We start from the raw sequence: 15123 nt of genomic DNA on the forward strand, positions 1-15123 counted from the left end.
CACATCACAATTAATAAAAAATTGTGACGAGCTTTTCTGCGGGGCTTTATTGGACCAACACAATGCAATAAAGCATGATCAGATGGCACACCGACAGCCGGAATGGGATATATTGGATAAGATCGAATTGTCTGATTTGGTTTACCTGATTTTTCGTAAAAATTACATTACAATACAGTATCACTTTACATTGTTCTTTTAACCAGATCAGTAACATTGGTGAGGAATGTGGTGAAAAAGAATGTGGCTTACTCAGATATACACACACCTTCTGTGCAACTTCTTCCTCAGGCACAAGATCAAACAGAAGGGAGTGAGGGAGGTAGGGAAGCAAAAAAAAGAAAAAAAGAATCACAACTCTTCTCAGATCTGAGATACTCTCATAACAAATGCACATCATTAACACTTTTGTTCTACCCAACGAGCACTTTGATGGATGGAGGACCAAAATAATTGCATCCTTTAACTCTATAAAGATAAACTTCAATAATAAAATAAAGTCCACACATCTAGCAGCCAACCCAACGTTTTAGCCACACAATCAAACAGGACAAAATATTTATCCTTATCCTCATCACATAATGGTGATATTAGATAAATGGATAAACCCAGTGACTGTAGTATAATCCCCCAAATTCCAAAATTTATATTGCTGGTGTTGGTCTGCATAGTGTTATGTAAAGAAGACTCAACATTTATCCATTGAGAGCCCATAGTGCTTGCAGTTGTGTTCGGTTTCCAACTTTGACTGACTGGGGTCTTTCTGACAGGAAGTCCAACAGCCAGTTAGAAAAGGAAGATCGCAGTCCTCTTATGACAGAGTAATGGCTAACCAATCAGACATAGTAGGGGTGGACAAGCAGAAGAAGTCTGCTGTAGTGATAGATGTAGCTATGCTGAATGATAGCAATATCAGTAAATTGGAACACAAGAGACCTGAGAAGTACCAAGGGCTGCGAGAAGACTCAAGACATCACCCTCCACATCTTTTTGATGTGGAGGGTGTTGAGGTTAAGGATCGAGGTTAAGGATCAAAAAGCTCTTCAGAGGGTGATACGTACGGCAGAATGCTGCTGCAGGACTGCTCTCCCCTCCTTCAGGACATCTACACCAGGAGATGCTGGACTAGAGCAGCTCAGATATTAAAGAACCCGTCATATCCCGGCAACAATCTGTTGGAACTTCTGCAATCAGGCAGAATCAGATTTTCTATTTTATTTAGTATTAATACATTTAATGTACACAATTCACTTACTTGCTGCATATAATGCTGCATATAATGTTCTCTCCCATTTTGCACAGTCGAGGAGCATGTCAGGATACATTTCACTGTGTGTTGTACTCATATAACTATGCATGTGACAAATAAAGAATCTTGAATCTTGAAGGAGAGGAAAAAAGAGGGTGAGAGAGCATGTCCTGGAGGTGCTCCAGGGCTTCCTCCTAGTGGGACATGCCCGGAGCACCTCACTCAGGAGGCATCTTAATCAGATGCCTCCTGAGTGAGATATCAAAAAGCCTCAACTGTGTCCTTTCGATGTGGAGGAGCAGCGGCTCTACTCTGAGTCCCTCCTGGATGGCTGAACTTCTCACCCTATCCTATCTCTAAGGAAGAGCACTCTTTGGAAAAAGCTTATTTCCGTTTCTTGTATCTGTCTCCCACTCCCTTCTCCCATCACTTGTGAATAAGATCCTGAGATATTTAAACTCCTCCACTTGGAGCAGGAACTCGTCTCTGACCCGGAGTGGGCAGTCCACCCTTTTCTGGCTGAGGACCATAGCCTCAGATTTGGAGATGGTGATTCTCATTCTCACCGCTTCACACTCAACTGCGAACGATTCCAGTGCAAGCTGCAGGCCATCACCCAATGAAGCCAACAGAACCACATCGTCTGCGAAAAGCAAAGATAAGATTCTGAGACCACCCAGGTGACAGTCTGCCACTTGGCTACACCTAGACATTCAGTTCATAAAAATTATGAACAGAATTGGTGACAAAGGGCACTCCTGGTGGAGTCCATCACCCACCGGGAATGAGTCTGAATTATTGCATGCTATGTGGACCAAGCTCTTGCAACGGTTGTGTTAGGATTGAATGGCCCGTAGCAATGGGCCAGAAACCCCATACTCATGAAGCACCTCCCACAGGACACCGCGAGGGCCAAAGAGCCAAATGCCTTCCCCAAGTCCACAAAGTACCTCCAGACTGGTTGGCCTAAGTCCCATACAGGTATCAAGTATTGTTGAGAGGATAAAAAGCTGGTCTACTGTTCCACAACCAGGACGAAAACTGCATTGTTCCTCCTATAACCATGGTTCGACTAATGGATGGACTCTCCTTTCCAGCATGTTGGCATAGACTTTCCTACGGAGGCTGAGGGGTGTGATCCCCTTATAGTTGGAACACACCTTCCTGTCCCCAGGTATGTCACAGCCCTACAATATCCAGAGCCTTCAGGAACTCAGGTTGGACCTCATCCACCTCACCCCCAGAGATAGGCGAGTCGTCCCTTTTGTCCCCAGACTCTGCTTCCTCCAAGGAAGATGTGCCATTGGGATTAAGGAGGTCCTCGAAGTATTCCTACCATCGCCTGACAATGTTCTCATTCGAAGTCAGTAGTGCCCCACTTGCCCTATACACACTGCAGGTAGAGCACTGCATTCCCCTCCTGAGTCGCCTGACAGTTTTCCAGAATCTCTTTGAGGCAGTTAATCATATTATTGTGCTGTAGTATGTCAGGCTTGTTCCAAATGGGTATACATTTGAATGGAATTAATGAAGACTCTCATTTTTAGAAACGCTCACCATGCTATCAGAGTGGAGCTGATATTGATGCTGTTAAAGCATACATTTCATTTCATGTTTGATCTAATGAATGCTAGGTCCAAAATCTCTATATTATCAGAATCAGAATCAGAATCGTGTTTATTGGCCAAGTATATGTGCAGACACATACAGGGAATTTGGTTCCGGTAGATGGTGGGCTCTCAAGCACAGCAATGTAAATCACACACACACACACACACACACACACACGTCTCTATATATATATACATTACACATGCATACACATACATACACAAAGCTGTGTAAATCAACTATAAATAACGAATCTAAACTTATATACATAAAATACAGAAATGAATGAGGTGGAATGAATACTACAAAATGTACATAAGGTGCAGCTGCAGTCTGGCAGTGGGAGCAGTGTGACAGGTCAACTGTTAAGAAGGGAGATGGCGAGGGGAAAGAAACTGTTCCTGTGTCGGGTGGTCCTGGTCTGCAGGCTTCTGTACCGTCTGCCAGAGGGCAGCAGATCAAAAAGTCTGTGTCCAGGGTGTGAGGGGTCTGTGATGATTTTCCCTGCCCGTTTCCTGGTTCTTGAGAGGTACAGATCCTGGATGGAGGGCAGGGGGGCGCCAATGATCCTTTGTGCTGCCCGTACAGTCCGCTACAGTCTGCTCCTGTCCTGTTTAGTGGCTGCACCATACCAGACTGTGATGGAGGAGCACAGGACAGACTCAATGACCGCAGTGTAGAACTGGATCAGCAGCTCCTGTGGAAGACTGTACTTCCCCAGTTGTCTCAGGAAGTACATTCTCTGCTGGGTCTTTTTGAGGATGGCGTTTATGTTGGTCTCCCACTTCAGGTCCTGGGAGATGGTTGTACCCAGGAACTTGAAGGTCTTCACAGTTGACACAGGGCTGTCTGATATGGTGAGGGGGAGCAGAGTTGAGGGATGTCTCCTGAAGTCCACTGTCATCTCTACAGTTTTAAGAGTGTTCAGCTCCAGATTGTGCTGACTGCACCAGAGTACCAGCCGCTCAACTTCTTGCCGGTATGCAGACTCATCACCATCTTGAATGAGGCCAATGACAGTGGTGTCATCTGCAAACTTTAGGAGTTTGACAGCCGAGTTCTTGGAGGTGCAGTCGTTAGTGTAGAGGGAGAACAGTAGTGGTGAGAGGACACATCCTTGAGGGGCACCAATACTGAGGGACCGAGTTTCAGAGGTGATCTCCCCCAGCCTCACTTGTTGCTTTCTGTCTGTCAGGAAGCTGGTGATCCACTGACAGGTAGCTGGTGACACGCTGAGCTGGGAGAGTTTGGAGGAAAGAAGTTCAGGCACAATGGTGTTAAAAGCCGAACTAAAGTCCACAAACAGGACCCTGGCATAAGTTCCCGGGCGGTCAAGGTGTTGCAGGATGTAATGCAGCCCCATGTTCACTGCATCATCCACCGACCTGTTTGCCCGGTAGGCAAACTGCAGAGGGTCCAGCTGGTGGCCTGTAATGTCTTTCAGATGGGTTAACACCAGTCGTTCGAAGGATTTCATGACCACAGACGTCAAGGCGACAGGTCTGTAGTCATTCAGTCCTGTGATGGTGGGTTTCTTGGGAACAGGGATGATGGTGGAGCATTTGAAGCAGGAGGGAACTTCACGCAGCTCCAGGGATCTGTTGAAGATGCGAGTAAAGATGGGAGCCAGCTCTTCAGCACAGATTTTGAGGAGGGAGGGTGAGACACCGTCTGGTCCGGGGGCTTTCCTGGGCTTCTGTTTCTGGAATAGTCGGCCCACATCCTGAGTGTGATTCTTATTACATAGTACCTGTTCTGCCTCCAGCCAGGGCTCCTCTAGGTTATGTTTAACCATTCTGAGATGAATTGTAGCCTGTTGGCTAAGAAGTAGTGTTGAAAGTTAGGCAGATATAGTCCTAAATTATCCTTGGCCCTTTGTAGCATTTTCAAACTAATACGCTGGGTTTATCTTTCCAAAGGAATTTAGGAATAGACGATTCCAGAGAGCTAAACCAGTCCGATGATGGTTTACTCAGGATCATTGGGACCAAATAATTGATTCTTGGCAAGAGCATTATTTTTATGTGACTCTTCCCATCAATGATATGGGTACAGATTTCCATCTAGCCAGATCGTCTTCTACTTTCTTTAAAAGTGGATTGTGGTTTAGTTTAGTTAATACCTCAGTTTAGTTAGTTAATTAATGCCTAAATATTTAATATTTCCAGATTGTAGTGGGGCAGAAGAAGAATTATGGAAGGAGCAATTAATCAGAAGAACTGCAGATTTTAACCAGTTTATTGAATAATCATTGACTGAGTAGGTCAGTGAATGGCTTGACTACGGAGGAGAAATTTTTACAAAAGTTTCTGTAGTAGCCCACCATCCCTAGAAACCTACGCAACTCACGCCTGGTGGTAGGTTTGGGAAACTCTCTAATCACTGCCACTTTGGCATCAATGGGCCGGACCTGTCCACGTCCCACCTCCCTGCCTAAGTACGTCACTGTAGCTTTGGCAAACTCACCTAGCTATGTTGAGAGTTAGAGTAGCTTGAGCTAAATGGTAAAATACCTGGCTTAGAGTTTCCACATGATCTTGCCATGTTTCAGTATAAATTACTAGATCATCTAGCTAGGCACTGCAGTTGGACAGGCCACGGAGGACTTTATTTACCAGCCTCTGGAAGGTGGCAGGAGCGTTACACATGCCGAATGCCATGACTGTGTATTGTAGAAAATCATCAGGTGTAACAAAGGCAGAGATGTTAGACGCACGTTCAGTTAAAGGGACCTGCCAGTAACCTTTAAGAAGATCTAATTTAGTGACATACTGAGCAGTCCCATTACTGTCCACACAATCCTCAATTCTTGGGAGAGGATGTGAGTCAGCCACAGTCACAGAGTTCACCTTCCGGAAGTCTGTAATGAACCGGGGCGAGCCATCTGGCTTAGACTCCACTATACAGGGTGAGCTCCAGGGGCTTTGACTGGGCTTTGCTAAGCCATGTTGCAGCAAATAGTCAGCCTCCTGTCTCATGAGCAAGTGTTTATGGGGGCTGGCTCGATAAGGATGCTGCTTAATAAGTTTAGCTCCCTGGACATCAATATCATGCTCTAACACTGTAGTGCAAGTTGGCACACCCACGAATAAACAGGTGCATTCATTAATCAAGACAGTTATGTCTTCTTGCTGCTCTAAAGACAGATGCTCGAGCAAACTCGGCAACGCTTTCAGCATTTCTGAGTTAGACAGACGTGGTCTAGAACAGGTGGGATAACTTAGCTTTAACCCATCAACCTCGTCCACCCTTCCTTCCTCTAGGTGGCTTGAGGCTACAATAGGAGCACAGAACCCAGCAGGCTCTGGTGTTGACCGAGGATGGTATAATTTCAACATGTTTATGTGGCAGACGCATGTTTTGCGTCTGCGGTCGAGATGCAAATTACATAATCGGTCTCCCCTCTCTTTTCACAGACTTTAAAGGGGCCGCTATACCTAGCAGACAATGCTGAGTCCGGAACAGGCAAGAGCACAAGAACCTGGTCACCTACCTGAAAGGTTCTTTTAACAGAAGCCTTATCATAATGGCGTTTCATCTTTCCCTGTGAAACGGCAAGGTGCTGTTTAGCCAGAGCGTTGGCTTTGTTCAAACGCTCACGGAAGTGCTTTACATACCTGCTTACATTTACTTTGGACACTCCGTGTGGGCTCAAAAATGCCTCTTTCAGAGCTTTGAGGGGTCTGCGTGGCCTATGGCCAAATACCAGCTCAGAAGGACTAAAACCAAGTGACTCTTGACAGCCCGTTCTCACTCCTGAGGCGTAACATGTCGACGTTTTGTCACGTCCCGCGGTGTTCCTGAGGAACGCGAAAGGAGACCTTCGGCGTTCTTATGGTACGCGGCGGGTTATGGCTGGAATCCAGTGCAATGACGCTCCCACGGTAATAGACGTTCCAGCCCTGTATTCCAGCCCTAAACCTAACCTTATCCCTAGCCCTAACCATAACCGTATTCCTGATCTTAACCAGGACTATAATGATGTTAAATAGCGTGTTTCTTTTTGAAGAAAAAGAGCGAACATGTGTAGATGGAGTCCAGACGGTTCTCATATTTCCTCTTTTTTCTGAGGTCGTCATTTAGGAACGTGGTGGGTAGCCGAAAACGTAATATGTTGACGATTTGTCACCTAGCGTAAAATGTTACGCTTTGGGAGTGAGAACGTGTTGCTCTTGAACAGCGTCACAGGCAGCAAATAACACAAATGGAACTCCCTCATCCCAGCTCTTTTCAGGCTTTAGGCAGTATTTGCGTAGCATTGGTCTGATGCCACCGGTCTAATGCACCTTGCGATTCAGGATGATAAGCAGAGGACACGATATGTTTGACACCTAGAGTGCTAGCCACTTGTTTGAATAACCTAGACTGAAAGTTTGAGCCCTGGTCAGTCTGTATGACCTTTGGTAGGCCAAACACTGAAAAGAATGTTGTCAACGCCTTAACAACTGATTTTGCTGTAACCTTATGTAATGGGACAGCCTCGGGGAAACGGATAGCTGCACACATGATCGTGAGAAGGTATTGCTTTCCTGATTTTGTTCTAGGTAGTGGACCCACACAATCTACTATGACATGGTCAAATGGCTGATCCACTACAGGAATGGGACACAACGGAGCTGGGGGTATGACCTGATTAGGTTTACCTGCAATCTGACATACATGGCAACTGTGGCAAAATTTAGAAACATCACGCTTCACACCAGGCCAAAAGAAATGCTTTAATAGTATCTGGTATGTTTTTGTGATGCCCAAGTGTCCTGACCACTGGCTTTCATGGGCAAGAGCCAGGATTTCCTGCCGGTACACAGAGGGCACAACAATCTGCTTGACTTTACTCCATGGAGAGACCACTGACGCAATAGAACATCATGTTCTACAGAATAGGCTTGTTGCTCTTTCTTGACTTGCTCAGCACCGTACGTTTGAAACAGCTCTGCAGTGTTTCATCAGCTAATTGAGCTGCTGACAGCTGGTCTCTAGTCAAGGGCAGCGAAGAGACCTTAGGAAATGGATCAGGCTCCTCAGGTTTCACTGAGTCTGGGAGTGACAGAACAATGTTTCTTTTAATGGGTACATCATTCTCCTCGGAAAATGAGGACATCAACACAGAATCAGAGAGGGCAACATCAATATCTTTACAAGCTTGTGCTCGAGTAATCGCACAGGCCGGATACAGCCCAGGGTGCATGGAAACATCAGAGGTTTTCTGATTCAGGGGGTTGTCTAAAACCTCCAGACGAGGGAGCACTAACCCTCCTGCAATATCATTGCCCAACAACATGGCCACACCCTCTATTGGCAAGGCCGGGCAAACGGCAACAGGGAAAAATCCTGTAACAAGTTTTGATTTTATAAAAACTCTGTGAACAGGTCTGGGAGAGTAACCCATTTCTATCCCCCGTAGAACAGAATTAAAACCACATTTAATTTCAGCAGAAAAAGGTAAAAAAAAATAAATAAATTGTGTCAGATGTTTATGTCTGTGAAGGTTCTCAGTCATCCAGGTCATCGTAGTCAAAGGAGCTTGCAAAGAAAAGCGTCTGGACTTCTTTGAGTTACTTGAAGATGTTTCACCTCATCCGAGAAGCTTCTTCAGTTCTAAGGTCAAATGGTGGAGAGTCCCAGATATAAACCTAGTGGGAGTAACCCCCCACAGGGGGACAAAAGGACCCCCTGATGATCCTCTAATCACACAAGCCAAGGTGTGAAACTGGGTGTGGGTCCCAATCAGCCAGAGTTTTGGGTGAGTTAACATCAACATTGCAAGTGACCAATCAGAATGTTATGACGTCATACTTTTGCGACTTCGGGAAAAACCGGCGTAAAACAAAAAACTGTACTTAACGTCAATACGTTAACAAGCTAACTGCGCTAACGCACTAGTTCCCACCAATTGAGCATTGCGTGGCACATCCGACATACTGTTTTACTTTTGTCCATGACGCGCTTACCAACAGGGTCATGCTTCACATGAAAACAAGATAGTTCCAAACGCCAGATCTGAATGAGGGTGGGGGAGGTTCAATTTCGGGTAGCATTGAGGCAGTTGCCATGTTGCAACGAGCTTAGCTTCTGTCTTGCTAGCTTGCACTGCGCTCAGTGGATCTGCACTCGACAGTGCAGCCTAGGCGGAGTAGTCGAATGCAGATCCACTGAGTGCTCAACACAGAAAGCATCGTCAGAAGAAAAGTTAATAAAATAAATAAATGTCTGTGAAGGTTCTTAGTCATCCAGGTCATCGTAGTCAAAGGAGCTTGCAAAGAAAGGAACTTAAAAAATGAATAAATAATTTTGTATTGTTCAATACATATGCGTACCAAACCGAAAGCACTGTATCGAACGGTTCAATATCGATACGAGTATTGTTGCACCCCTAGTATGTACCTCTGCATACGTGACTTCCTGGGGGTCATGAAAGTCCATCTCCCTTCCAGAGCAAAGTTATTCAATACAAATGTTGAGACCTCCACCCAGGTATCCCTTGGGGAATTTCCACTCAACATTAACTTTTTGTCTTACTTTCACAGTTCAAGTGGCGGAGGGTCTCCTAAAAATCTACTCCTAAGTTTATGACACACTCAGTGTCTCTACAATAATTCTACATCCTATCTAACACATTTCTAAACTCTCAAATAAGCTAAACATTTCTTCAACGGCTTTCTTCCATTTCCACAATATCACTAATGTTATAAACATTCTGTCAAAGTAACTCTGAAAAACTAATTCATGCATTTACTTCTAGGCTGGACTACTGTAATTTATTATTATTAGGATGTCCTAAAAACTCCTTCAAAAGCCTTCAGTTAATCTAAAATGCTGCAGCAAGAGAACTGACAGGGACTAGAAAAAGAGGGCATATTTCTCCTGAATTTCTCCTCCAGAATTGAATTTAAAGTCTTGCCCCCTATGAAAGCCCGCTTCCGCCACTAAAAAACCAAAAAACAAAACATGTATCTATAACTCGAATTTTCGAGTTATTTTCTTGAAATTTCAACTCATTAACTCGAAATTTGGAGAAACATAACTCGAAATTTAGAGAAAGGCAACTCGAAATTTTGAATTACTTTTCTCAAAATTTAGAGTTAATAACTCGAAATTTCGAGTTAGCTCTGCCAATCAGTAATCTACATAAATGAGGTCACTTTCTTGTTACCCGGAAGCATATGGCGCAGAGTAACGGGCACTCAAAACCGGATCGCAAAAAATTGGCTCTTTCGCAAGTACGTTGGCTGATAGTAACGGCATGCGATTCAGCTTAATAACATGAGGAATTCACCATTTTTGAAGCCACGCTGAAAATACTCAGCAATCTGTGCATTCATGACTGGATGTAATACTGGTAGCTTAGCTGTAGCATTTGTAGCTGAGGGCTTTAGCTTCCGGGTAACAAGGAAATGACATCATTCACGTAGATTACTGATTGGCAGTGCTAACTTGAAATTTCGAGTTACTTTTCTCAAAATTTTGAGTTTATAAGTCGGAATTTCGAGTTAGTAAGTGGAAATTTCGAGAAAATAAGTCAAAACTTCGAGTTTTCCTTTTTTTTTGTGGCGTAAATGGGCTTTCATATGCTCCTCACATACAAGGTCTTGAATAATTTGGCCCTATCTTATCTTACTGTATCACCCCATTAGAGCACTTCATTTTCAGATTTGGGCTTACTTGTGGTTCCTAGAGTACTTAAAAGTAGAATGGGAGGCAGATCCTTCAGCTTTCAGGCCAGTCTTCTGTGGAACCAGCTCCCAGGTTGACACCTTCTCCATTTTTAAGAATAGGCTTAAATCTTTCCCTTTTGATAAAGTATATTGATAGATTTGTAGCTTAAACCTATTCACTGGAACGTTCAAGACAATTCAACTACACAGCAAAAAGCATTGAACAAGATGTGACCCTGTGAAGACTCCCCAAAGCTGGTGCCAGGAGTCTAACAGTCCATCTAAACAAAAGGCTCTTATACTTAACCAGATATAGAGTACACTGTAAACCCCAACAGTCCAGCTGACTTATAAAGTTTGTGGATACAACAATTAAAATGCGTCACAAAGTTGAAACAACTTAAAACTTTTCTGTTCTCTTAACGATTCAAACAGTTATAATTGTACATGGCTTAGAAGTTAAGAGTAAATACTGCTTTTTTAATTATGATTTTTGAGTAAATGTTTTTTTTTTCGAGCTCCGCATTTGTACGTCATGACATCATGACGTTTTCTCTCTAACCTGAACGACGTTGACAGAAAATTCTGTTCAATATGGCTGCCCTTCTCGAGCGACCGGAGAGCACATTTGGAGAAACTTGTAAGTAAAACGGAACCTTCGTTATGTTTATTTTTTCCGTAAAAAAGCAAGTATATTAATATGTTGCAGCCATTAACTTGTTTTTGAATGCGCCGTTGTGTTAAACAGCACAGACCCAGGTAGTGAATTGTTGTTCGCTGTTGTTCGCGCTCTTTTTCAAACCGATGATATCGTCAGTTTTACAGTTTTAACCGATTAAAACAGTTTTAATAAGAATTGCACATAAAGAAAGTGTCTTAGTGATATTTTAACGACCCATTGCCAACGCAAGAAAGTTGGCGTTTTTACAACAGCAGCCTCATTGTTCGGCCGGGTTTTTTTCTTCTTCTCATTAGCATCATTCAAAAGTGACTTAGCTAGCAGTGGCAACTTCTATCTTAAGCAGCAGCCTGTAAAAGAAGTAGTTTGTAAGTAGAAGTTCTGTGTAATATTACAAGTATCTCACTGATGTATTATGTACTATTGCATAACAATGTGTCTTTGCAAAGATTTATCCCGCAGTTTGGCTTGGTTTTTTAAAATAACTGCAGTGTAAATTCATATGTATTCTGTGCTTTTGGTTTTTTTTTCTTTTTTTTTTTTCCAACTTAACAGAATTTATACATGGTGAGACAATGTTGATTATATGGTAAAAACTTAAAACTAAAAGAGGGTTACTGTTTACCATGACTAAATGGAATGATGGCCTGTGACTTTGTAACATCTGAAATTCTTACCTATGTTTTGGACTGTTGGATGATCGGCCATAGAATTCAAGACTGCACTCAAAGTAAACAGCAGTAATTGTAAGGTTTTTTTTTACCATGCTAAGTGTTTATTTTGTCATGAAATGTACAGTGTACTTTTGAAATTTTTGAAAGCTGTAATGATGGCTGAGTATATAATTATCACTGACCATAATAAGGTTAATGGTATGATGTACAGTGTTTTTATATATGAGACGATTCATTTTTTAAAAATCATCTCCATTCCTTGTTTTATTCATAGGATGATGGCAGTATCCCAAAAGTTCCTGCTGAGAGTTCACCTCACCACAGATGTTGTTGTGAAGGTTTCTCTAACTAAGTGGCCTGAGTCGGTGGAAGAACTAATCACCATACTCCGTGAGAAGCTCAACCCAAGGCTGGACTTTGAGTTTACCTTACAATACGAAGACCCCGACTTTGATGGGCAACTTACCTGCCTACTGGATATTCAAGAGTTGCTGGAGAAGGGCACACTAAAAGTAGTGAGATCTGAAAGTGATGTCAGTTCTTGTGCAAGTTCTGATACAGATATCCTTCCTCATGTGCCTTTAGCTCAGCGTCTGAAGTGTTGGCCTGACACTTTCCCAGTACCTACCTTTTCTTACGAAGTTGAACATCTCCTTGAGGAGGGAAATAGAGCCTTTGAGATGTCTGGAAAACATCTGAAGTTGACTCGAGCCCAAAAGCACAACATCTTGGAGACCATGGCTTCAGTGATGCACACCTTCAAAGCCTATCCGAGTGATGGAGATGTCGGTTTGGCAGCAGAAGCTCTTGTTACCACTCATCCATGTCTTAAAGAGCCTGGAAGTAGGAATGGAAGTTATGGTTGGAAGACCAGTTTAAAATTCAAGATGGGAAATTATCGCACCAAGCTAGCCAGATCTGGATGTGTGGAGGTGTCTGTCAACGCTGGCAGGAGGAGTGTTAACAACCCTGAAGGAGAGCATCCCCACTCAAACATAAAAAGAGCCAGAAGAGCTGAGGTGAACTACCTCCCAAACTTTCCAAGAGGAGAAGATCAGGTCAGTTTGGAGGATATGAGAGTCCAGATAAAAAATGAGGTTGAGAAGACTGAGCCCAACAAAGTAATGATTGAAAAACTGATGCAGACTACCTTTGCACTTCGTCGCCATGAAATTGTTCAAGACAACCCAATGGTAAAGAACTTCTTAGAGAAATGGCCTGCTCTGCGATTTGACTCTCAGGTATCTGTGCTTTGATTTTTTTTTTCTTCTTCAGTTTAACATGAAACAATGCAAGTTCAGCAGATCTCTTCAGATTCAGATAATAAATAAATAACACATAAATAAATAATAGATAACAAACAAAAATATATTTCAGCTTTGTGATACACTTGTGCTTGTGGTTCGGGTCCAATTTAAAGAAAAAAAAATTCATAGGACATCTATAAAGCAAGGTTAGACAGAAGTTGGGCAATTCCTCTTTAATGATAAGATGTAAATTTGGTCAGTAATTTGGCTTGATGTTGGATGTTTTTGTCCTGTTTTATTTTAGATTTGTGCGGAGTTCCACCGAGTCACAAACATTAACCTGCGGAACCAGTTCTACGCTGAACTTGACAGACACACACCACGACTTATGGCTCTATACAGACAGAAGGCTGCACGGACTGGCAAGATATCAGAGGCTCTGCGAACCATCCTGAATCATTATGATCTTCAGGTGAATATTGATAATGATAAAATTAACACAAATTAAAAGTTTCACTGATAAAAACTCAATTTTTCCTTGCTTTGAACATCTGTGTTTTATACAGATTACAGCTCTGATCTGGTATGTTACTTTAAAATACTGTGTAGGATTTTTGTCAAATGAGTAAGATACAGACTCTTTGTCATAAGAGACAGAAAGGTTGTGTCTTAGAAGAAATGTCTCCAAAATTATGTAGAGTCACATGTCATGCAGTTTCATATACATGTATTCTCCCCAAAAGAATGACACCTGAAAACTTTGTGTTCAATTAACTTTTCTTTTCCCTTTTTAGGAGGCGCCTGATATCAACGTGAAACGCACTGCAGTGCTTCGTGCCCTTCCTGTATACCTGCGGGAGGAGGACCCAGAATTCTTTAAGACATGTAATGTAAGTGTATTTTTGCATCACTTAAATTCTGCCAGTGAGATAAAACACCATGGATTTTTTTAAATACAATTTAATACCCTAGCAGCTACCAAATTGTACAAGCAAAATACCCTCTCTTTAGAAAACCCTCACACACACACACAGGGTCAGGAGCAGGGCACAGGCGTATCACAGCACTTTGGCTACGCTGCAGGTGGCCCCAAAAACAAGGCTGAAGTCAAGATTTAGTTTCTTTTTGAGATAAAGTCATAAAATAAAAAATGACTTCTTTTTTTTTTTTTTTTTTTAGAAAAATAACAAACATACTAATTATGTAATGCAAGAAGCTAACGCGTTAATGTACATTTTTCAAAAAAGTAGAGTACCCTAACCCGTTACAAAGTAACCCACTACACTGCTGAATTTTTTGCTAGATTACAGGTCTTGCTTGTCACATTCTCTCAAACCAACCTTACTTATTGATACTGTGTCTATTCCAGGCGGACACATTGGATGAGTCGACCCTCATTGACACTCCAGTTGCCCTTCTCACAGTGGTTACCGACGGCGCTTCCCAGACCAGTCCAGTCCATTTTACTTCCTCAAGCATGGCCATTGTGGTGGAAGGCGACTTGGTGATGCGTGATATTCCCAGATTTGCAGATGCATTTGCCTTATTGTTTGGCTTGATCTATGCTCTGCATTTAGACTACCCCAGGAAGCTCGTTCACACATTTACCTTTGTCCAAAAAATCTTCATGGGGCTTGTTGACGGCAAACCTCTGAAACCCTGCCTACATGCTCTTAAAAATGATTTGTTGCTGAAAGAGTAGTTCTGGAAGGAATATAAGGCAATGTTTGTTAGGACATGCACTCTGTTACTGAGCACTTCGTTTTAAGCACTTTATTTAAAGCACTTTAAGTTTACTACAGACTTTGGGTGGATTTAACTCCATCAGTTTACCTAACTTTGCTCTGGTTATTTGGAAGATGATCATCTTTATTTGTACCCATTTTATAAAATTGTTTTTCATTTCTTTTTCAAACAAATGTGATTAGTATTTGACTTTTTATTTTGAATTTATGTATTTTGAGAAAGATGCAATTAGGACTGATGTTGTCCTTTGTGATTTTATAAA

The 15123-nt window shown here is 42.5% G+C and overlaps 1 protein-coding gene across 1 annotated transcript; it reads left to right on the forward strand.

Moving 5' to 3' along the window:
• Positions 1 to 12438: 12438 nt before the first annotated feature.
• LOC308395952 (uncharacterized protein) lies at positions 12439 to 14865 on the forward strand. The gene is made up of 4 exons (XM_080881013.1): positions 12439 to 13109; positions 13420 to 13587; positions 13910 to 14005; positions 14485 to 14865. The coding sequence occupies exons 1-4, from the start codon at positions 12549 to 12551 to the stop codon at positions 14815 to 14817; spliced, it is 1158 nt and encodes a 385-aa protein (XP_080737139.1). The 5' UTR covers positions 12439 to 12548; the 3' UTR covers positions 14818 to 14865.
• Positions 14866 to 15123: the final 258 nt, after the last annotated feature.

The sequence above is a fragment of the Rhamphochromis sp. 'chilingali' genome (assembly GCF_963969265.1).
Source record: "Rhamphochromis sp. 'chilingali' genome assembly, chromosome: 4".
Lineage (NCBI taxonomy): Eukaryota > Metazoa > Chordata > Actinopteri > Cichliformes > Cichlidae > Rhamphochromis > Rhamphochromis sp. 'chilingali'.

Bases quoted from the DNA above. Each gene is read 5' to 3' on its own strand.
- LOC308395952 (XM_080881013.1), top strand. From the start codon at position 12,549: ATGTCTGGAAAACATCTGAAGTTGACTCGAGCCCAAAAGCACAACATC. The intron at 13,110-13,419 runs GTATCTGTGCTT...GTTTTATTTTAG, and splicing joins CTCTGCGATTTGACTCTCAG to ATTTGTGCGGAGTTCCACCG. The intron at 13,588-13,909 runs GTGAATATTGAT...TTCCCTTTTTAG, and splicing joins TGAATCATTATGATCTTCAG to GAGGCGCCTGATATCAACGT.